We start from the raw sequence: 24,712 nt of genomic DNA, 5'->3' as shown, positions 1-24,712 counted from the left end.
AGATTTAGTTCTATAATTAATCTAGACAGTCAAAGGGCTCACTCTGTATGCTCATAACACCATTTAGTTTATTATATGAACGGCAATATAAGTTACAACGTAATAAGAATTAATTTAAACTTTGAATTCTTATAAAGTCTCAGCTTTCACTGCTAACTACGTTAGCGATATCGCTATCTATTATTAATAGTCTGACACTGGTGGTTAATTAAGCTGTCAGCATAATGTTAAAAATGACCAAAAAACTACGGGAAAGAACAGCTGAGTCTTACCTGTGAAAGATAACACCCCGAGATCTGTTTTTATTATCGTGTGACGGTTTGTAGGTGTCCAATCTGTCAGTGAGTCAGGTATGTTTTCTTCTGTCCTGATGTGAGAATTATGAGAGTTGCCCGCTCCAATATGGCGGCGACGTTGACGTGCGGTCGAGCGGCCAATGAGGCGTCTATGTTATCTATATGTCTATGAAGTGGATAGTGTACACCCCATCAGTTATATTCAGGTCTATAGTGCCACCTGCTGGTACAGTTTTGTAACTTCTTAGAGAAAATTAAGTCAAGACGAGAAAACGACTTTCGTTATGTCGAGATAATGAGAAAATTAAGTATTTATAATGAGAACGACTTTTGTTATGTTGAGATAACGAGAAAATGAAGTCTTTATAACGAGAAAACGAGAAGGAAAAAAATTATAATGCATTGGACGCTTAGAACTTCCGTACTAGTGCGTTACCATGACATTCACTTTAGAATTAATTATACATCATGCATTATTCATATTAATTATGAACCTGTATAAAGTAATTCTTAGTTTTTCTTGAGGAGGTATGGAAAAAAAATGCTCCTGATTATCTAATAGTGAACTACCACATTAGATTAAGATACTAATTATTATTCAGAATTTCTTGTTAGTTACTAGTAGTTACTGAAGTGCTAATATTGTGTAAATCATATGTTCTTGTGTAGTTATTCATTAATGATAGAATAGTACTCATAGATATTACCCAATCTACTATATGGGGACCTTTATGAAGGATTTATCAACTGCAATTATGTTTATTGTTTCTTGATTCATTATTTTAGATTGTGAATTAGCACTTGTTGTATTAAATGGTGCTACATACATTCATGGAAATTAACTCTGGACAGCAAGAGACATACAGAGGCTGTTGTATGTTAATCATTGATACATAAAATAAAAACATAGTGAAAAGGGTAACACAACAAGTGTCCCCCTTTGGAAAATAACATGCAAACTGCCAAACCACCAGTAAATACTATTCTCTTAAGAATGAGCTGAAGAACTTTGTGCAAACTGTTTAATGATATAATAAACAAACAAAACAACTCACAGATGTCACAAGAGAACAAGTCTGGTTACATTTTACAGTACAGAGATCTTTTAAATTCTGTTACATACAACACATCAAACATCACAGGTCAAAATATTTATAGTAGTATAGTATAAAAAATGCTCATGCGTATAAATCACTGTAATAAAGGAGGAGAATGTTTAAAGAATCAGTTAAGGATTAGCAATGAAAGAACAATAAATATGAAAGTTTGTATGAAAATATACACTTCATTCTGCATCCCAACAGTTAAGATGAAGAAAATGCTAATACAAGGATGCAGTGGTTTAGATCTCACTCTCATATGTGTGTAAGTATGTTTTTAAAGAGAGTATCTCCTCATAGGTCCTGCTGGTGCGTCGATAAAAGTCCAGTCCTGTAAGTAACTCCACGTCTCTTATACGTGCCGTGTGTATCTTCATCAGTTCCTCAACCCATTTTGTCTCATCCTCTGAACTCTGGATGAAGAGAAGTATGTTATACACTCAAAAAGCAGTTTTTGTCTGTTATTGTACAGCAAACATGCAAAATTTTAACTCGCTCAAACTATTCAGCTTCTGCAACAAAAGGTAACACTTTAGTATAGGGTCCAATTCACACTAATAAGTAGTTGCTTATTAGCATGTCTATTATTAACAAATTGGCTATTTATTCGTGCTTATAAAGTACATATAATGCATGACATCCATAATCCTACGCAATACCCTAAACTTAACAACTACCTTATAAACTAATAATAATCATCAAATTAGGAGTTAATTGAGGCAAAAGTCATAGTTAATGGTTAGTTAATAGTGAGAATTGGACCCTAAAATAAAGTGTGACCCAAAAGATATTCTGGGTTGATTTCATCCTATTTTTCTATTTGCCACATCAGTGACTTTTTTTGCACTAAAAATCTTTTATCTCCACTGTTGTTCACTTCATTGATTTGCACTCTATCTGTCATTTGCCTTGCGCTGCTTTATTTAACTTTATTTTTAATTTTATTATATGCCTTTTTTTTACATTCCCTTTTTGTATAGCGATATCGTTGACTTGATTGCAAATTAAAACAGACACTATTTCAACTGAACAGAGATGACATCAATGAATTCAATGATGAACTGCCTTTAACTATCATTTTGCATTATTGAGACACTGTTTTCCAAATTAATGTTGTTCAGTGCTTTGGCGCAATGTATTTTGTTTAAAGCACTATATAAATAAAGGTGATTGATTGATTGATTGATATAGTTGTATCTACATGTTATATTTGATCTAGATTTTTAGGCTTTAATGTTAATGTTATCTGTATGCACCGGGGTCTGAGAGTAACGCAATTTCAATTCTCTGTATGTATGTACTGTACATTTGGAAATTGACAATAAAGCAGACTTGACTGATGTGTACCACTACAGAAAATAAAAATGATAAAATGGAATGAATGTAACCTGGGTTAGGTAGGGTTGTTAAAAGTTTTTTTTTTTAGCAGAATTTCTTCTAATAGCTGGATACTTGCATATTTACAGTACTATCAATCATAACAGTGGCACTGTCAGACTGCCAGTATAAGCTTCCATTTATAAATATTAATCAGTAATCAATAGCATGGCAGAGAAGAGAAGAGAAGAGAAGAGAAGAGAAGAGAAGAGAAGAGAAGAGAAGAGAAGAGAAGAGAGGTTTAACACAACTTTATTAATTACAATTTTCCTTCAATAAATCATTATTATCACAATAAATCCTCATTCATGACATCTTGCCTTCATTTTTTAGTCAAATGTTAAAACCAAACCATGCTTACAACAGTTTCTTTTTTAAAAAATTAAGAACAAGCTGTTCTTCATAAATACAACATAAAATGTCCTTTACACACCAATTTTCTCTGAAAGTTATTAAATCTCCCACCAAAACATAGTAAGAAAATTCAATTTTCAATCTATTTGCAATTAAACCCTTCAACATTATTACTGGGTCCAAACCACCAATACCAAGTCGTTTATTTTTCCTAGTCTTCCAAATGGACAGTTTTGCTGTGCCTAAAACATAGTTTAAGAGACCAGAGATGATCTTTTTTGACATTCTATATTTTATGCCCCCTACAAAAACACATTCTGAAAAAGTTTCACCAAAACCTCTAAACCATTCCGTCAAAACTTTAAAAAGCTCATCCAATCGTTTACAATTTAAAAACAGATGTTCCACAGTCTCTTCATCACCACAAAACTCACACTCCCCTCTAACTGCTGGATTCAGGTGAGACACATATCTGTTCGTAGCTATTGCCCCGTTAATAAGCCTCCACTGCAAATCCCCAGTCCGCCTCTCTATTGGAGACTTATACAGGGACCTCCACTGATCTCTCAAGGGAAAGTTAGGCCCAAAAATCCTTATCCATTTCAACGGCTGCCGCTCTTTCAGTGCCTCTTTATGAACAGTCTTAACACATAGGTTATATAAAACCTTTTTAGACATTTCACCAATTGACCATGTCTCAAAAATTCCAGAGCCCTCAATGGATGGATGTTCTTCCAACACACTGGTGTCACAAGTTGACGAAATAAGCAGTTTCTGAGGTGGAACATCAGACTGTTCATTCAGATCCTCTCTTTGTATAAGTTCTCTATAATGTCCTGGCAAAAAAGAACGTATTTCCTCCAAAAACCGGATAGCCAGGCGTCGTGATCGCAGACCCGTGGAAAGCATTATCTCCTCCGCAGTCTTCCATCCCTCCGAAGCGACCAAATCTTTTAATTTTGTACAGTTTCGTCTCAGCATGTTCTCTTGTACACTCTTTGAAGACAATAGTATTCCATGAACTACTGGATTATGGAACAGTGGCTCCTCCAACACCCAGTATTTCGGGATTTCAAATACTCTTTTAATCTTGAAAGTTTTTGCCCATGCTTCCAACACAGATTTATAAAAAGATGTGATCTCTGATAAGTCCATCTCTTGAATTTTTATCCAAAAAAGATGCAGATCATAATTCAAACCTTCTATTCTTCGCAAGATTGCACCAGCAGTACGAGTCCAGAACAAGTCTTTCCTACACAAAAGTTTTTGAGCTGAAAGCAATCTGAATGCTTGAATTCTGCACTTGATATCCATCAATCCCTGTCCTCCTTCACAGGGAGGCAAATAGAGTTGTGCAGCACGAATCCAGTGTTTGCCGTCCCAGAAAAAATCCACGAATCTCTTTTGAATGGAAGTCACCAAATCTTCTGGAGGTTCAACCACCATTAACTTGTGCCATAGTGTGGACGCAGCCAAATTATTTATGACCAAAACTCTCCCTTTATAAGACATGTGTGGTAATAGCCATCGCCACCTAGATAATCGGGCCACCACCTTCTCCAGCATTCCCTCCCAATTTTTTCCTTGAAACTTAGAAGAACCTAAAAAAACACCCAAAGCTTTAAAACCTTCCCTCCCCCATTTTAACCCTCCCGGTAAATGTGGAAGCCTTTGATTAAGCCATTGACCTATTGCATATCCTTCACACTTACTCCAATTAACTTTTGCAGTAGATGCCTTTTCATATACCTCTAGACTTTTTGTAAGATTGGTGACATCATCCTGTCCATTTATAAAAACAGTAACATCGTCTGCATAAGCAGACAATACAATTTTATTACAATTAAAATCATTCGGTATTAAAAAACCTTTAAGATCTCTTCTAATTCGTCTTAAAAGTGGTTCGATTGCAATGCTATATAATTGGCCAGAGAGTGGACATCCTTGCCTAATTCCCCTTTTTACAGGGACTGACGCACTCAACCCACCTCCCACTTTCACTAAAACAGAAACATCTCGATATAACAATTTTACCCAAGAAATAAACTTTTCACCAAAACCAAAATAACTCAAAGCACTAAAAAGATATCCATGGTCGACCCTATCAAAGGCTTTTTCTTGGTCTATAGACAAAAACCCCATATTAATATTCTCTTTAAAACTCAGATCAACAACATCTCTTAAAAGAAAAAGATTATCCATAATAGACCGTTCAGGTACACAATACGTCTGATCACCATGAATAATTGTGTCCAAGTTTTTTTTCAGCCTATTCGCTAAACATTTTGCCAGAATTTTATAATCTGTACATAAAAGTGAAACAGGTCTCCAATTCTTCAAAAATCCTAAATCCCCTTTTTTAGGTAACAATGACAATACTGCTCTTCGGCAGCTACTTGGAAGACAGCCATTTTGAAAACACTCTTTTGTTACTTCATAAAAACCTTGACCCAAAACTTTCCAGAAATGATGATAAAAGTCTGTAGTTATCCCGTCAATACCCGGCGAACGTCCCACTGAAAGTTGTTCAACTGCATCTGTGAGCTCTTGTAAAGTAATGTCACTGTCCAGATTTTCTCTCTGTTTTGATTGCAACTTAGGAAGATCTTGGCAGATGTCCACAACACTCTCCTCATCACATCGTTCAGCATTAAAAAGACCAGAGTAAAAACCAACAGCAAGTTTTCTCATTTCATCTGGATTGTCCGTAATTGTCCCATCTGGATATTTTAGATAAAGCATAGGATTATGCTGCACCACATTTCTCTCCAGTTTAAAAAAATAGGCACTGGGAGCATCCATATCTTTAACAGAACAAAAACGTGACCTTATTAAAGCATTTTTAACTTGCTCTTGTAAGAGTTGTTTCAATTCTAACTTCTTCTTACTTAATTCATTACTTTTACTAATCCCTTCTTCATTGACCATCATCATCTTTTCCATTTCTTCCATTTCAGATTGCAATTTCTGCACAGTATCTCTAATTTTAAGTGATACTTGAGACTGATAACTTTGACAGAAAATTTTAATATGCACCTTCCCAACCTCCCACCACTGACTTTTAGTTTCATAATTATTTTTCTGTAACCTCCAATTTTCCCAAAGGTGAGTAAAACTCTCACAAAATAACCTATTATATAGTAATTTTTTATTAAAGTGCCAATAATACTGTGATCTAAATGTTGTTTTTTTATTTATATCAATAGTTATCATATGATGGTCTGAAAAACCACTAGGAAAAATGGCAGCATCCATCACTCTACTATTAAAAAACGTACTCATATAAAATCTATCTAATCTAGCCCCTTTAACTTCATTATTATATACTTTAATCCATGTATACTGTTTTATCCCTTTATTTCTATTTCTCCATACATTATTTAAATCATGCTCTTGAATCACTTTAGACAGCACTACACCTGATTGAAAATGTGGTTCTTCACTATTCCTATCAAAATTAAAATTTTCAGTGCAATTCCAGTCTCCCGCCATCACTATGCAAACACTTTTATCATATTTTGAGATATAACTTTTTATCTTTAAGAATAACTCAATCCGCTCTGACCCAACATTTGGTGCATAGACATTGATAAATAAAAATTGTATTCTTTCAACCTCTGCATGAAAAAATAACACCCTTCCAGCTACTACTTCTTCAATTTTGAAAATTTCAACAGCTAAAAACTTTGAAACCAGAATAGCAACTCCAGCACTTGTACTAGACCCATGACTGAGTGCATATTTTCCCTCCCACCATAAACCCCAATCTATCTCATTAGACCTATCAGAATGAGTCTCTTGTAACATAACAATATCTATTTTCCTAATTTTCATAAATTCTGATAGTATAGCTCTTTTATTTTGATCTCTCACTCCATTTATATTAAAAGAGCCTATTCTCATATGCCCCATATTCATAAAAGAGGAAGAGACAGCAATAAGCAGAAAAATACAGGACAGGAAAAACACCCAGTGCATCAAAGTCATTTTACTAATTTGTTGAAGATGGACCTTTACGCTTTCTTAATTTTGTAAGCAGTTTCCTCAATCTAAATCTCTTTTTTTCATTCAGTTCGTCCAACCCAACAGTACGCTGTAATTTAACCACAGATTTCACAAATTTCTCAATATCTGGGAAAAAGTCACTAATTTCTACTGCTCTTCCGAATGTCTCATCCAAAAAATAATTTATCTCTTGTAGAGAATAAAAATTACCCTCTTCCATTTGAGAACATGCTTCTGAAAAACCTGACATTTGTGAGAATGTATCATCATCCCTCATATCTGCCTTATTTTCATCCTCTAGTAGACCTTCTACAGTACATTCCATTCCAACCTCACTAGTGCTTGCAGTCTCAAGACTCAAACAATTCTCATCCCTATCATTGTGTACAACTATAGACTGACTTTCATTTTGTACTGCATTTTCCTGAACCACAATTCCTTCATTATCACTCTCATGTACTTCAGCTACAGCCTGTTCAATTACCGTTTCCTTTCCTTCTGTTTGACTATTGTCTCCAGTCGGCTCATTTACCTCAGATACTACATTGTCAACGTTAGCCTCCTCATTCATATTCACTTGAACTTTATGAGGACAAGCAGTTCGTTTGTGGCCTACGTCACCGCACTCAAAGCACTTTAAACCAGCTGTAGAAGCATAAATCATAAACGACTTACCTTCATCCATGACCCGAAACGATATGTCCAGCGTTGGCTCTTTTAAAAACATGAAGACTTGTCGTCGAAACGACATCACATGTTTCAGTTCCGAACTTTTACAACCCAGTGATATGATTTTTAACGGGCTCGCGATTCTTCCAAACCTAACGAGTTCTCTCTCAATAACGTCATCGGGAATAAACGGCGGCACATTCGAAATAATCACCTTAGTCGTTAACGTAGCCAAAGGGAGGATTGGACAGAAACCTCCATTAATCACAACGCCACTCTCAATAAGTTTCGCAACAAGTCGCTCCTCTTTAAGAAAAACAACAACCGCTTTGTTCATCCTAGAAGCAGAAGATATATTTTCGCAACCGATTTGTTCTCCCACTGCTAATAGCACACTTTCCACCGTAACTCCCTGTTCCGGCACACACCTGACACCATGGCGGAGTGAAGGAGATGGCGCACGCTCACCTGGGAGCGACGCCATTCTCACACTCGCCAATTAATTTGAAAAACGACACAAACCAAAAACTAACTTAACAAAATAAGAAATTTATATATTTTTTTTTTTTGAAAAGTGAAAAGTGAAAAGAAAAAAGAAAAAGATTTTTTTTTTTTTAAGCGGACAGTTGAAACTGAACGTTCTTCCCCACCACACCCTCCACCACTCTCCTACATCTCGCGAGAAGAGAAGAGAAGAGAAGAGAAGAGAAGAGAAGAGAAGAGAAGAGAAGAGAAGAGAGAGGACTTACATTACAGCTTTCATCATTATCTGGTCGGTGTGGAAGGATGAAAGAAAACACACTGAGAGGACCAGTACAGGAGTCAACAGTCTGTGTGTAATCCAGACAACTTGTAATCACAATGTAGAAATGACTTGGAATTTGAACAGAGCCACTGATATACCTGTTAACAAAGGAAGAGTTACATACTCAGATTAAGGATTATATAAATTCAAGTACATTTTAGGACTTGTACAACTTGTTAGGACTATGTAAATTAGTCATCAATCAGATAAGTCATTCACATAAGATAAACACTGACTCAAAAACATGTCAACTGCTGGTGCACTAAAGCTAATTTGTCTGAAACAGTGAAGACAACTTACTGTTTTATTGTCTCTGCTGAATCCCTAAGGCCATTGTAGTCATAGTCAAAGATGGGACCAACAACCACATTCACTCCATTTCTCTCACTAGCATAACGTCTAACAAGTGATTTCTGAAAATAACCCCACACACCTGAAACAACCAAACAAAGATAATAGAGAGAGATACATGACACATAGACAGAAACATAGACAGAAATATGAATTGTTAAAAGACAAATATGAACACATATGGATATTTAAAGGATATAACATAGAAATTAGAGATTAGCACATTAATTGATTTCCAGAATTTCTAAATTGTTGCAAATCTGAAAATAAATTTAACACATGAAAGAAAAGAAAAATCACAAGACAATTTTGCCTCTTGTTTTTATTAGGGGCCAAGCACCGAAGGTGCGAGGCACCTATTGTTTCCGTTGGCGTTATTATTAGGAGCCAAGCACCGAAGGTGCGTAGGCACCTATTGTAATCGTTGGCGTTATTATTATTAGGGGCCAAGCACCGAAGGTGTGAGGCACCTATTGTTTTTTTGGCGTTCTTATTAGGGGCCAAGCACCGAAGGTGCGAGGCACCTATTGTTTTTGTTGGCGTTCTTATTATTATTATTAGGGGCCAAGCACCGAAGGTGCGAGGCACCTATTGTTTTTGTTGGCGTTCTTATTAGGGGCCAAGCACCGAAGGTGCGAGGCACCTATTGTTTTTGTTGGCGTTCTTATTATTATTATTAGGGGCCAAGCACCGAAGGTGCGAGGCACCTATTGTTTTTGTTGGCGTTCTTATTAGGGGCCAAGCACCGAAGGTGCGAGGCACCTATTGTTTTTGTTGGCGTTCTTATTATTATTATTAGGGGCCAAGCACCGAAGGTGCGAGGCACCTATTGTTTTTGTTGGCGTTCTTATTATTAGGGGCCAAGCACCGAAGGTGCGTAGGCACCTATTGTAATCGTTGGCGTTATTAGGGGCCAAGCACCGAAGGTGCGAGGCACCTATTGTTTTTGTTGGCGTTATTAGGGGCCAAGCACAGAAGGTGCGAAGGCACCTATTGTGTTTGTTGGCGTTATTAGGGGCCAAGCACCGAAGGTGCGAAGGCACCTATTGTGTTTGTTGGCGTTATTAGGGGCCAAGCACCGAAGGTGCGTAGGACCCTCTTGTTTTTGTTGGCGTTCTTATTATTATTAGGGGCCAAGCACCGAAGGTGCGTAGGACCCTCTTGTTTTTGTTGGCGTTCTTATTATTATTATTATTATTATTATTCTTCCGACTGGGGGTCTATGGCAGCCCATAGAACCGAATGCGGGAAAGTTGTAATGGTTTGACATTCTGATAGAGGACAGTGCCAACATTAAGTACACCAATTTTGGTGTGTTTAAGTCAATCCCTCTAGCGCCACCAACTGTCCAAAATTTCACTTTTATTTTGTTAATAACTTTTTAACCGTAAGGCCAATCAACAAAATTATTTTTTCTTCTGATTTCTGAGCTCATGCCAATTCGATTGCACCCTATCCAGTCATTTTTCGTCATAGAAATATGGCCGCCATTTTGAATTTTTTAAAAACCTACTTTTTCGAACTCGTCCTAGACGGTTTGTCCGATTCACACGAAAATTGAACCATATCATCCTCAGGCAGTGCTGACCAAAAGTTATGCAAATCAAATTGATTCGTCAAACCGTTTTCGATAAACGCTCTAACAAATTTTACATAGTGCTTACAAAAACAGTCGTAAGGCTGTATCTCGGCAACGACTTATCCTATTCAGACCAAACTTGGTACATGTCATAACAAGCATGACCTGAGGCAACATGCTGTGTTTGGACACAGCGCCACCTACTGGTCCGGAGATATGAAAAACTGCTCTTTTTGCTTATAACTTCTGAACAGTTTGTCCAAAAATCATAACATTGGTCTTGTTAGATTCAGGGCAACATGCCGAGTCGACTGATATCCAATTTTACCAATTCGGCCATTTTGACTGTCGGCCATTTTGAATTTTGTGCTAAAATGCTGTATTTTCAGAACGCATCAACGGATTGTTACAACACTTGGTATGGGTCATCAACACAATGTCCTGAAGGAGCGTGAGAAGTTTCGAAACAGCGCCACCTAGTGGTGATCTTCTTTTTTTAAATGCTTATAACTTTGGGTGTGGTCGACTTATTTTCACCAGACTCATCAAATTGGACTCCTGAAACCTTACCGAGTCCTACGATACCAAACATGCTAGGTTTCGCCTTACGGTTTGTGTAGCGTTGTGATTTAGCGCTTAAAAAACATTTGGCTATATCTTCGAAACCGCTTGTCTGATCGAGACGAAACCACCGTCAGAAGTTCGGAAACATAGGTCGATAGTTATATGACAATGCCCAAATGCCAAAATATTGATAGTAAGGGGTAGTAATATTCAATCAAAGTCAAGAGTCAGTCATTTTTTACATGCTTTTTCATATAAATGTCTATAACTCTGAAGTGAATTGAGATATTTTCACCAAAATTGACACACATATGTATGGGCTCACTCTGAGGACACATACAAAAAATGGTGGGACTGAGCCTCTTGGTGGCGCTATAATAGAACAAAACATGAAATTCCCATTGACTTCAATACAGTTTTATGAAATAAAATGCTATACTAAACAAATGCATTGGTGTAATATTACGAAACTCAGAATGTGCCAACAACACCATCCCCTGAAGGTACTCAAAATATTTTGAAACAGTGCCACCTAGTGGTCAAAAGTTATAAATCAATTTACATAAAGGCTAATAACTTTTGAAAAGATCTGGCTATTGACATGACGCTGATCTTAATAGATTCCTTGGGACAGGCCGAGAACATAGATACCAAGTTTTCCTTATTTGGCTGAACTTCCTGTCCGCCATTTTGATTAATGTTGAAAACCTACTTTTTCGAACTCCTCCTAGACCGTTAGTCAGACTTTCACCAAATTTGACGTGGATCATCTTCAGATCAAGCTGGCAAAATGTTATGGATTTCGTGTCGATATACGAAACGGTTCTCATTTAGCGCATCAACGAATCTGCTGGAAGGGTTCCAAAATGCATTTGAGGCTGTATCTCTGCAAAGCTTTGACATATTTGCACCAAACTTTGTATGTGTCATCGTCACCTCACACTGACCATTCCAAACTAATTTGGTAACAGCGCCACCTATTGGTTACACGTGATAAGCCAATAAATCCTATTACTAGTTGTTGTGTTTATTGTTTTCAAGCCATTTTGCCTAAAATAATCTTAAAACTGTCTTGATTACTCATTCCTGCCGTTCGTCTGAAGCTTGCTTCTGTAGTGCTTGGCCCCGTTATTGCTGCTTGCAGCTATATTTAGGGGCCAAGCACCGAAGGTGCGAAGGCACCTATTGTGTTTGTTGGCGTTATTAGGGGCCAAGCACCGAAGGTGCGTAGGCACCTATTGTTTTCGTTGGCGTTATTATTATTCTTCTTCTTCTTCCGCCGCAAGTCTAAGGCAGCCCATAGAACCGTTTGCGGGAAAGTTGTATAATTTGGCACACTGATAGAGGACAGTCCCAACATTAACTATAGCAAATTTGAAGCCTCTAACTCCTACTCTCTAGCGCCACCACTTGTCCAAACTTTCAATGTTTGTATGCTAATAACTTTTGAACCGTAAGCCAGAAAATGAAAATTCTTTTTTCCTCTGAATCCTTGGCTCAGGCCAAGTCGAATGAACCCTAAAATTCAAAAATCGCAAGGTTTAGTTTTTTCGCTATTTTCAATTATTCGAAAAACCTACTTTTTCGAACTCGTCCTAGACGGTTAGTCCGATTGCCACGAAAATTGGCTCAGATCATCTTCAGACCATGCTGGAAAAAAGTTATGGAATTCAAGTTGATTCGTCCAACTGTTGTCGAATGACACGTAAACAAATTTGATGAAAAGCACGCAAACATGCACGTGAGGCTATATCCCGGCAACGGTTTGTCATATTGAGACCAAACTTGGCGTGTGTTATAACAAGCATGAACTGAGACTACCTGCTGTGTTTCGACACAGCGCCACCTAGTGGTCAGGAGATATGAAAAATGCATATTTTGGCTTATAACTACTGAATGGTTTGGCCAAAAATCACACAACTGGTCTCTTTAGATTCAGTGAGTCATGTCGAGTCGAATGATATCCAATTTTCCTGTGTCGGCCATTTTAGGCGTCGGCCATTTTGAATTATGTTTCAAAATGCTGTATTTTTTGAACGCAGCATCGTATCGTTTCGCAAATAATTACAAAAATATTCGGCTCCATGTCCTGAAGGTACTCAAAAAGTTTGGTGGCAGCGCCACCTTGTGGCCAATAGTTATAATGAAATATCACATAAACGCTAATAACTTTTGAATAAATTAGTCTATTAAAATTAAAATGGTCTCGCTATATTCTGTGGGTCATGCCGAGAGTATTGATACCAATAATGTGAAAATTGGCCTTACTTCCTGTCCGCCATTTTGCTTAATGTTGAAAACCTACTTTTTCGAACTCCTCCTAGACCATTAGCCCAATTTTCACCAAATTTGACGTGAATCATCTTCAGACCATGCTGGCAAAAAGTTATGGATTTTGTGTCGATATACGTAACGGTTCTCATTTAGCGCATCAACGAATTTGCTGGAAGGGTGCCAAAATGCATTTGAGGCTGTATCTCTGCAACACTTTGACATATTTGCACCAAACTTTGTATGTGTCATCGCCACCTCACACTGACCATGCCACATAAATTTGGTAACAGCGCCACCTATTGGTCAACAGTAATAAACCATTCATTAACCATGAGTAATTACACTTTTTAAAATGCTAATAACTTTTTAGTCCATTAGCCTATTGCAAAGAAACTGGGCTCAAAATATTCCCTGGCTTATGCCGATAACATAGATACCAAATATGCCAGTGTTTACTGAAGTTCCGGTCCACCATTTTGATTTATGTGGAAAACCTACTTTTTCGAACTCCTCATGAACCGTATGTCCAATTTTCACCAAATTCGAATCAGATGATCTTCAGACTATGTTGACACAAAGTTATGGATTTTGTGTCGATAGACAAAACCGTTTTCGCATACCAAAGCGACAAAGTTGAAACACAATGACAAAATGACACTTGAGGCTGCATCTCTGGAATGCTGTGGCATATTAACACCAAACTTTGTGTGTGTCATTGAAAAGTCAAACAGAGTACACCAAATTGATTTCATAACAGTGCCACCTATTGGTCAAACTTTATAAGCCAAGTAATCATGCTACTAGAGGTGGTATTATGATTTTTTTTTTTGCCATTTCAATTACAATAATTCCAAAATTACTGTTATTGCTCATTAATGTATTTGGTGTGATGCTTCATGCCATGCTTAGCTCCTACATTTGCCGTTGGAGTGCTTGGCCCCGTAATTGCTGCTTGCAGCTATATTTATTAGGGGCCAAGCACCGAAGGTGCGTAGGACCCTCTTGTTTTTGTTGGCGTTCTTATTATTATTATTATTATTCTTCCGACTGGGCGTCTATGGCAGCCCATAGAACCGAATGCGGGAAAGTTGTAATGGTTTGACATTCTGATAGAGGACAGTGCCAACATTAAGTACACCAATTTTGGTGTGTCTAAGTCAATCCCTCTAGCGCCACCAACTGTCCAAAATTTCACTTTAATTTTGTTAATAACTTTTTAACCCTAAGGCCAATCAACGAAATTCTTTTTTCCTCTAATTTCTGAGCTCATGCCGATTCGATTGCACCCTACGAAGTCATTTCCGTCATAGAAATATGACCGCCATTTTGAATTTCTTTAAAAACCTACTTTTTCGAACTCGTCCTAGACGGTTTGTCCGATTCACACGAAAATTGAACCATATCATCCTCAGGCAGTGCTGACCAAAAGTTATGCAAATCAAATTGATTCGTCAAACCGTTTTCGATAAACGCTCTAACAAATTTTATGTAGTGCTTACAAAAACAGTCGTAAGGCTGTATCTCGGCAACGACTTATCCTATTCAGACCAAACTCGGTACATGTCATAACAAGCATGACCTGAGGCAACATGCTGTGATTGGGCGCAGCGCCACCTACTGATCCGGAGATATGAAAAACTGCTATTTTTGCTTATAACTTCTGAACAGTTTGTCCAAAAATCATAACATTGGTCTTGTTAGATTCAGGGCAACATGCCGAGTCGACTGATATCCAATTTGACCATTTTGGCCATTTTGACTGTCGGCCATTTTGAATTTTGTGCTAAAATGCTGTATTTTCAGAACGCATCAACGGATTGTTACAAAAAATGGTATGGGTCATCAGTACAATGTCCTGAAGGAGCGTGAGAAGTTTCGAAACAGCGCCATCTAGTGGTGATCATCCTTATTTAAATGCTTATAACCTTGGGTGTGGTCGACTTATTTTCTCGAGACTCACCAAATTGGACTCCTGAAACCTTACCGAGTCCAACGATACCAAACATTCTAGGTTTCGCCTTACGGTTTGTGTAGCGTTGTGATTTAGCGCTTAAAAAACATCTGGCTATATCTTTGAAACCGCTTGTCTGATCGAGACGAAACCACCGTCAGAAGTTCGGAAACATAGGTCGATAGCTATACGCCAATGCCCAAATGCCAAAATATTGATAGTAAGGGGTAGTAATATTCAATCAAAGTCAAGAGTCAGTCAATTTTTACGTGCTTTTTCATATAAATGCCCATAACTCTGAAGTGAATTGAGATATTTTCACCAAAATTGACACACATATGTATGGGCTCACTCTGAGCAAACATAAAAAAAATGGTTGGACTGAGCCTCTTGGTGGCGCTATAATAGAACAAAACATGAAATTCTCATTGACTTCAATACAGTTTTGTGAAATAAAATGCTATACTAAACAAATGCATTGGTGTTATATTCCACAACTCAGAATGTGCCAACAACATCATCCCCTGAAGGTACTCAAAATATTTTGAAACAGAGCCACCTAGTGGTCAAAAGTTATAACTCAATTTACATAAAGGCTAATAACTTTTGAAAAGATCTGGCTATTGACATGACGCTGATCTTAATAGATTCCTTGGGTCAAGCCGAGAACATAGATATCAAGTTTTCCTTATTTGGCTGAACTTCCTGTCCGCCATTTTGATTAATGTTGAAAACCTACTTTTTCGAACTCCTCCTAGACCGTTAATCAGATTTTCACCAAATTGGACGTGGATCATCTTCAGACCATGCTGGCAAAATGTTATGGATTTCATGTCGATATACGAAACGGTTCTCATTTAGCGCATCAACGAATTTGCTGGAATGATGCCAACATTCATTTGAGGCTGTATCTCTGCAAAGCTTTGACATATTTGCACCAAACTTTGTATGTGTCATCGTCACCTCACACTGACCATTCCAAACTAATTTGGTAACAGCGCCACCTATTGGTTACATGTGATAAGCCAATAAATCCTATTACTAGTTGTTGTGTTCATTGTTTTTAAGCCATTTTGCCTAAAATAATCTTAAAACTGTCTTAATTACTCATTCCTGCCATTCGTCTGAAGCTTGCTTCTGTAGTGCTTGGCCCCGTTATTGCTGCTTGCAGCTATATTTATTATTATTATTCTTCTTCTTCCACCCCAAGTCTATGGTAGCCCATAGAACCGATTGCGGGAAAGTTGTATAATTTGGCACACTAATAGAGGACTGTCTGAACATTAACCGTAGCAAATTTGAAGTCTCTAACTCAAACTCTCTAGCGCCACCAATTGTCTAAACTTTCAAAAACTTGATGCTAATAACTCTTGAACCGTAAGCCACAAAATGAAAATTCTTTTTTCCTGTGATTCCTTGGCTCATGCCGAGTCGAATGGACACCGAAATTCAAAAATCGCAAGGCTTAGTTTTTTCGCTATCGTCAATTGTTCGTAAAACCTACTTTTTCGAACTCGTCCTAGGCCGTTGCACCGATTGTCACGAAAATTGAATCAGATAATCTTCAGACCATGCTGGCAAAAATTTATGGAATTCAAGTTCATTTCTCAAACCGTTTCCGAATAGCTCATGAACGAATTCTTGGAAAAGCACGCAAACGTGAACGTGAGGCTATATCTCCGCAACGGTTTGGCCTATTGAGACCAATCTTGGTGGGTCTTATAACAACCATTCCCTGGGACTACCTGCAGTGTTTCGGCGCTGTGCCCCCTAGTGGTCAGGAGATATGAAAAATGCATGTTTTTGCTCATAACTTCTGAACGGTTTTGCCAAAAATCACAAAAGTGGTGTCTTTAGATTCAGTGCATCATTCCGAGTCGAATGATACCGAATTTTCCCAATTCGGCCATTTTGGGCGTCGGCCATTTTGGATTTAGTTGTAAATTGCTGTATCTTAAGAATGAAGTTCCGTATCGTTTCGCAAATAATGACAAAAATGTCCGGCTCCATGCCCTGAATGTACACAAAAAAATTGGGGGCAGCGCCACCTTGTGGTCAATAGTTATAACGATTTTTTCGAAAAATGCTAATAACTTTTGCATACATTAGCCTATTGTAACAAAGCTGATGTTGATAGATTCCTTGGGTCATGCCGAGAACACCGATACCCCATTTGTCAATTTTGGCAAAATTTCCTGTCCGCCATTTTGATTCATGTTGAAAACCTACTTTTTCGAACTCCTCCTAGACCGTTGCTCAGATTTTCACCAAATTTGATTTGGATCATCTTCAGACCATGCTGGCAAAAAGTTATGGAATTTGTGTCGATACACGTAACCGTTTTCAATTAGCGTACCAACGAATTTGCTTGAAAGATGCCAAACTGCATCTGAGGCTGTATCTCTGCAAAGGTTGGAGATATTTACACAAAACTTAATATGTGACATTGTCACATCACATTGACCACGCCACATCATTTTGGTCACAGCGCCACCTATTGGTCAAGAGTAATAAACCAATCAATAACCGCTAATTATTACATTTCCAATAATGCTAATAACTTTTGATTGCATTAGCCTATTATCATGAAACATGTCTCAAAATGTTCCTTGGGACATGCCGACAACATACATACCAATTATGTCATATTAAGCAAAACTTCCTGTCCGCCATTTTGATTCATGTTGAAAACCTTTTTTTTTAAACTCATCCTCAACCGTTTGTCCGATTTTCACCAAAATTGAATCAGATCATCTTCAGACCGTGCTGACAAAAAGTTATGGATTTCGTGTCAATAGACGAAACCGTTTTTGTACAGCGCTGCTTCAGATGTCAGGCATCTTCACAAAATGAGTCTGAGGCTATATCTCTGCAAAGCCCATTAGTGGTCTTCCAGTGACATCTAGTGGTCGTAAATGCAATTTATCATACAACACTGTCTATTTAACCTTTATAACTGTTATATGTTGTCTTAATTTCATTCCAAAGAAGCATACGCAATTTATGTATAATTTCACAGTCTAGATAATAGTACTGCACTGATTTTAAATAACCTAGATATGGCTGACAGTAAAAGAATAGAACAGAATTACAGACACACACAAACATGAAATGTTTAAACTAGTATATTAATACCCAATAAGCATGCTTAAACCCACACACAGATGCACACATTTTGTTATATATATAGATAATTAAAATAAATGATGGGTGATAAAACCTATTGCAAGTCTTCTGTTTTTATGGGCTTCTATGTCATTTTTCAGGTTTCATTGCAATCATAATCTGGCATAATTATAAACATTAGATATATCTGTATGAATAAATTGGTAAACTTTGACTCAATGTGATCTGAAATGCTTGAACAGTAATATTAAATAATAGTAATATACATTTTTTTTAGATGAATCCCTCAACAAGCCCATAAACTGTAATGTTTTAGTCTTTAGTGAGCTCATTAGTGGTCTTCCGGTGACATCTAGTGGTTATAATTGCAATTTTTTATTCAACACTGGGTTTTGAAGCTTTATAAATATTACAGTGTTCTTTTTTACCTAATCTCTGTTAAATTTTGCATGATTGTTTAGAAAAAATACAGATCTAATGCATGTGTGATTATATTACCCCTTTTTTTTTTTTTGCAGTTTAATGCCATTAACAACAGAAATCTTTTGTTTTTTTCAGGCCTGTTTAAATGTTATCTAACCAAAGGACAAAATACAACATATTTTTTCAAAGTTATTGATCTAGAGAGTCCTGAGAATATTACTGCAGTGGTTTGATCAAGACTGAACAAAAAACCAGGTGACCCAAAACATTCAAATTCGTGGACCAATTTTACGAAAAAGGCTATAACTCGGGAACAAAATGAGATATCTTCACCAAACTCAGAACTCATATGCATGAACAAAAACTTTAGTCAAATTATATTTTTTTCCATATCTGCCACTTGGTGGCGCTACAGGATGAAAAAAAAACTAAAATGGCTATTACTAAGCAACCGCTGATCCAATCAACTTGAAAATTGGTATGGCCCAATGTGGCATAAGTGTCTATGAGGAATTTCACTTATCTTAAAAAACATGGCCGCCATTGGCCAAACAACTTTAAGCACCTATTTGACAAGGTTAATGGAAGTCGATCGGAATGAAACTCGGTGGGCATGTTCGACTCATTGCCCTAAAGGTCTGTAAGTATTTTGAAAGAAATTGACCACAACATTGTCACCTCCCACAGAACACAACAAAGCGATTTGATTACAGCGCCACCTATTTTCCAAAAATGATAATGCATCATTTTACTGGAGTTTTACTGGCTGTTTCAATTACACTCTTCCAATAATTGCTTTTCTTACTTGTTGCATTTGGTCTGATGCTCCATGCCATGCTTAGCTCCTCGCTGTGGAACTTTTATTAACGATTTTTAGCCATTTCAATTACAATCATGCAATTATTAATTTCATTATTCATTGTTGCATTTGGTCTGATGCTACATATGCTTAGCTCCTGATGTTGCCGCTGGAATGCTTGGCCCCGTGATTGCTGCTTGCAGCTATATTTATTATTCTTCTTCTTCCACCCCAAGTCTATGGTAGCCCATAGAACCGATTGCGGGAAAGTTGTATAATTTGGCACACTAATAGAGGACTGTCTGAACATTAACCGTAGCAAATTTGAAGTCTCTAACTCAAACTCTCTAGCGCCACCAATTGTCTAAACTTTCAAAAACTTGATGCTAATAACTCTTGAACCGTGAGCCACAAAATGAAAATTCTTTTTTCCTGTGATTCCTTGGCTCATGCCGAGTCGAATGGACACCGAAATTCAAAAATCGCAAGGCTTAGTTTTTTCGCTATCGTCAATTGTTCGTAAAACCTACTTTTTCGAACTCGTCCTAGGCCGTTGCACCGATTGTCACGAAAATTGAATCAGATAATCTTCAGACCATGCTGGCAAAAAGTTATGGAATTCAAGTTGATTTCTCAAACCGTTTCCGAATAGCTCATGAACGAATTCTTCGAAAAGCACGCAAACGTGAACGTGAGGCTATATCTCCGCAACGGTTTGGCCTATTGAGACCAATCTTGGTGGGTCTTATAACAACCATTCCCTGGGACTACCTGCAGTGTTTCGGCGCTGTGCCCCCTAGTGGTCAGGAGATATGAAAAATGCATGTTTTTGCTCATAACTTCTGAACGGTTTTGCCAAAAATCACAAAAGTGGTGTCTTTAGATTCAGTGCATCATTCCGAGTCGAATGATACCGAATTGTCCCAATTCGGCCATTTTTGGCGTCGGCCATTTTGGATTTAGTTGTAAATTGCTGTATCTTAAGAATGAAGTTCCGTATCGTTTCGCAAATAATTACAAAAATGTCCGGCTCCATGCCCTGAATGTACACAAAAAAATTGGGGGCAGCGCCACCTTGTGGTCAATAGTTATAACGATTTTTTCGAAAAATGCTAATAACTTTTGCATACATTAGCCTATTGTAACAAAGCTGATGTTGATAGATTCCTTGGGTCATGCCGAGAACACCGATACCCCATTTGTCAATTTTGGCAAAATTTCCTGTCCGCCATTTTGATTCATGTTGAAAACCTACTTTTTCGAACTCCTCCTAGACCGTTGCTCAGATTTTCACCAAATTTGATTTGGATCATCTTCAGACCATGCTGGCAAAAAGTTATGGAATTTGTGTCGATACACGTAACCGTTTTCAATTAGCGTACCAACGAATTTGCTGGAAAGATGCCAAACTGCATCTGAGGCTGTATCTCTGCAAAGGTTGGAGATATTTACACAAAACTTAATATGTGACATTGTCACATCACATTGACCACGCCACATCATTTTGGTCACAGCGCCACCTATTGGTCAAGAGTAATAAACCAATCAATAACCGCTAATTATTACATTTCCAATAATGCTAATAACTTTTGATTGCATTAGCCTATTATCATGAAACATGTCTCAAAATGTTCCTTGGGACATGCCGACAACATGCATACCAATTATGTCATATTAAGCAAAACTTCCTGTCCGCCATTTTGATTCATGTTGAAAACCTTTTTTTTTAAACTCATCCTCAACCGTTTGTCTGATTTTCACCAAAATTGAATCAGATCATCTTCAGACCGTGCTGACAAAAAGTTATGGATTTCGTGTCAATAGACGAAACCGTTTTTGTACAGCACTGCTTCAGATGTCAGGCATCTTCACAAAATGAGTCTGAGGCTATATCTCTGCAAACCTTTGTTGTAATTAAGCCAAACTTGTGTGTGCCATTGTCTAACATGGAGAATAGGCTCACAGACACTCACACACAGAAATTAAATGGTTCAACTATTATATGAATAATCAATAAGCATGATTACACACACACACACACACACACACACAGAGAAGTACATGCCCACACATTTTGTTGTATGTAGATATTTGAAATAAATTATAGGTGACACACAACTCACAGAAAGACTTCTTTTCTTACATTTCTATGTCAGGTTTCATTGCATTCATATTCTGACATAATAATAAACATTTGATATACATGTATGAATAAATTGTTGAACTTTCACTCAATGTGATCTTAAATGCTTGAACAGTAATATTAAATAATAGTAATATGTATTTTTCTAGATGAATCAATCATCGAGACAATGAACTGTAATGTTTTAGTCTTTAGTGAGCCCATTAGTGGTCTTCCAGTTACATCTAGTGGTCGTAAATGCAATTTATCATACAACACTGTCTCTTTAACCTTTATAACTGTTATATGTTGTCTTAATTTCATTCCAAAGAAGCATACGCAATTTATGTATAATTTCACAGTCTAGATAATAGTACTGCACTGATTTTAAATAACCTAGATATGGCTGACGGTAAAAGAATAGAACAGAATTACAGACACACACAAACATGAAATGTTTAAACTACTATATTAATACTCAATAAGCATGCTTAAAGCCACACACAGATGCACACATTTTGTTATATATATAGATAATTAAAATAAATGATGGGTGATAAAACCTATTGCAAGTCTTCTGTTTTTATGGGCTTCTATGTCATTGTTCAGGTTTCATTGCAATCATAATCTGGCATAATTATAAACATTAGATATATCTGTATGAATAAATTGGTAAACTTTGACTCAATGTGATCTGAAATGCTTGAACAGTAATATTAAATAATAGTAATATACATTTTTTCTAGATGAATCCCTCAACAAGCCCATAAACTGTAATGTTTTAGTCTTTAGTGAGCTCATTAGTGGTCTTCCGGTGACATCTAGTGGTTATAATTGCAATTTTTTATTCAACACTGGGTTTTGAAGCTTTATAAATATTACAGTGTTCTTTTTTACCTAATCTCTGTTAAATTTTGCATGATTGTTTAGAAAAAATACAGATCTAATGCATGTGTGATTATATTACCCCTTTTTCTTTTTGCAGTTTAATGCCATTCACAACAGAAATCTTTTGTTTTTTAGGCCTGTTTAAATGTTATCTAACCAAAGGACAAAATACAACATATTTTTTCAAAGTTATTGATCTAGAGAGTCCTGAGAATATTACTGCAGTGGTTTGATCAAGACTGAACAAAAAACCAGGTGACCCAAAACATTCAAATTCGTGGACCAATTTTATGAAAAAGGCTATAACTCGGGAACAAAATGAGATATCTTCACCAAACTCAGAACTCATATGCATGAACAAAAACTTTAGTCAAATTATTTTTTTTTTCCATATCTGCCACTTGGTGGCGCTACAGGATGAAAAAAAAAACTAAAATGGCTATAACTAAGCAACCGCTGATCCAATCAACTTGAACATTGGTATGGCCCAATGTGGCATAAGTGTCTATGAGGAATTTCACTTATCTTAAAAAACATGGCCGCCATTGGCCAAACAAATTTAAGCACCTATTTGACAAGGTTAATGGAAGTCGATCGGAACGAAACTCGGTGGGCATGTTCGATTCATTGCCCTAAAGGTCTGTAAGTATTTTGAAAGAAATTGCCCACAACATTGTCACCTCCCACAGAACACAACAAAGCGATTTGATTACAGCACCAACTATTTTCCAAAAATGATAATGCATCATTTTACTGGAGTTTTACTGGCTGTTTCAATTACACTCTTCCAATAATTGCTTTTCTTACTCGTTGCATTTGGTCTGATGCTCCATGCCATGCTTCGCTCCTCGCTGTGGAACTTTTATTAACGATTTTCAGCCATTTCAATTACAATCATGCAATTATTAATTTCATTATTCATTGTTGCATTTGGTCTGATGCTACATATGCTTAGCTTCTGATGTTGCCGCTGGAATGCTTGGCCCCGTGATTGCTGCTTGCAGCTATATTTAGGGGCCAAGCACCGAAGGTGCGTAGGCACCTATTGTAATCGTTGGCGTTATTATTATTCTTCTTCTTCCGCCGCAAGTCTATGGCAGCCCATAGAACCGATTGCGGGAAAGTTGTATAATTTGGCACACTGATAGAGGACAGTCCCAACATTAACTATAGCAAATTTGAAGTCTCTATCTCCTACTCTCTAGCGCCACCACTTGTCCAAACTTTCAATGTTTGTATGCTAATAACTTTTGAACCGTAAGCCAGAAAATGGAAATTCTTTTTTCCTCTGAATCCTTGGCTCATGCCAAGTCGAATGAACCCCAAAATTCAAAAATCGCAAGGTTTAGTTTTTTCGCTATTTTCAATTATTCGAAAAACCTACTTTTTCGAACTCGTCCTAGACGGTTAGTCCGATTGCCACGAAAATTGGCTCAGATCATCTTCAGACCATGCTGGCAAAAAGTTATGGAATTCAAGTTGATTCGTCCAACTGTTGTTGAATGACACGTAAACAAATTTGACGAAAAGCACGCAAACATGCACGTGAGGCTATATCCCGGCAACGGTTTGTCATATTGAGACCAAACTTGGCGTGTGTTATAACAAGCATGAACTGAGACTACCTGCAGTGTTTCGACACAGCGCCACCTAGTGGTCAGGAGATATGAAAAATGCATATTTTGGCTTATAACTACTGAATGGTTTGGCCAAAAATCACACAACTGGTCTCTTTAGATTCAGTGAGTCATGTCGAGTCAAATGATATCCAATTTTCCTGTGTCGGCCATTTTAGGCGTCGGCCATTTTGAATTATGATTTAAAATGCTGTATTTTTTGAACGCAGCATCGTATCGTTTCGCAAATAATTACAAAAATATTCGGCTCCATGCCCTGAAGGTACTCAAAAAGTTTGGTGGCAGCGCCACCTTGTGGCCAATAGTTATAATGAAATATCACATAAATGCTAATAACTTTTGAATAAATTAGTCTATTAAAATTAAAATGGTCTCGCTATATTCTGTGGGTC

General features: G+C 37.2%; 1 protein-coding gene across 5 annotated transcripts in view; it reads right to left on the bottom strand.

Annotated features, from left to right (window-relative positions):
* Positions 1–1,304: 1,304 nt before the first annotated feature.
* Positions 1,305–24,712, bottom strand: part of enpp2 (ectonucleotide pyrophosphatase/phosphodiesterase 2) — a 103,059-nt gene continuing 79,651 nt past the window's right edge. For 4 of the 5 annotated variants that reach the window (XM_052617606.1, XM_052617608.1, XM_052617607.1 and 1 more), the window contains exons 23-25: positions 8,907–9,039; positions 8,551–8,704; positions 1,305–1,809 (exon numbers count right to left, since the gene is read on the bottom strand). In XM_052617606.1, the coding sequence (XP_052473566.1) occupies positions 1,639–1,809; positions 8,551–8,704; positions 8,907–9,039 (458 nt within the window). In that variant the 3' untranslated portion in view covers positions 1,305–1,638. Of the gene's footprint in view, positions 1,810–8,550; positions 8,705–8,906; positions 9,040–24,712 lie in introns of those variants that run through there. The other variant, XR_008187816.1, reaches the window with a different exon arrangement.

Source organism: Carassius gibelio, chromosome A16 (genome assembly GCF_023724105.1).
Source record: "Carassius gibelio isolate Cgi1373 ecotype wild population from Czech Republic chromosome A16, carGib1.2-hapl.c, whole genome shotgun sequence".
Classification (NCBI taxonomy): domain Eukaryota; kingdom Metazoa; phylum Chordata; class Actinopteri; order Cypriniformes; family Cyprinidae; genus Carassius; species Carassius gibelio.
The sequence above is the reverse complement of the archived record's forward strand: the minus strand, read 5'-3'. Positions and strand labels throughout refer to the sequence as shown.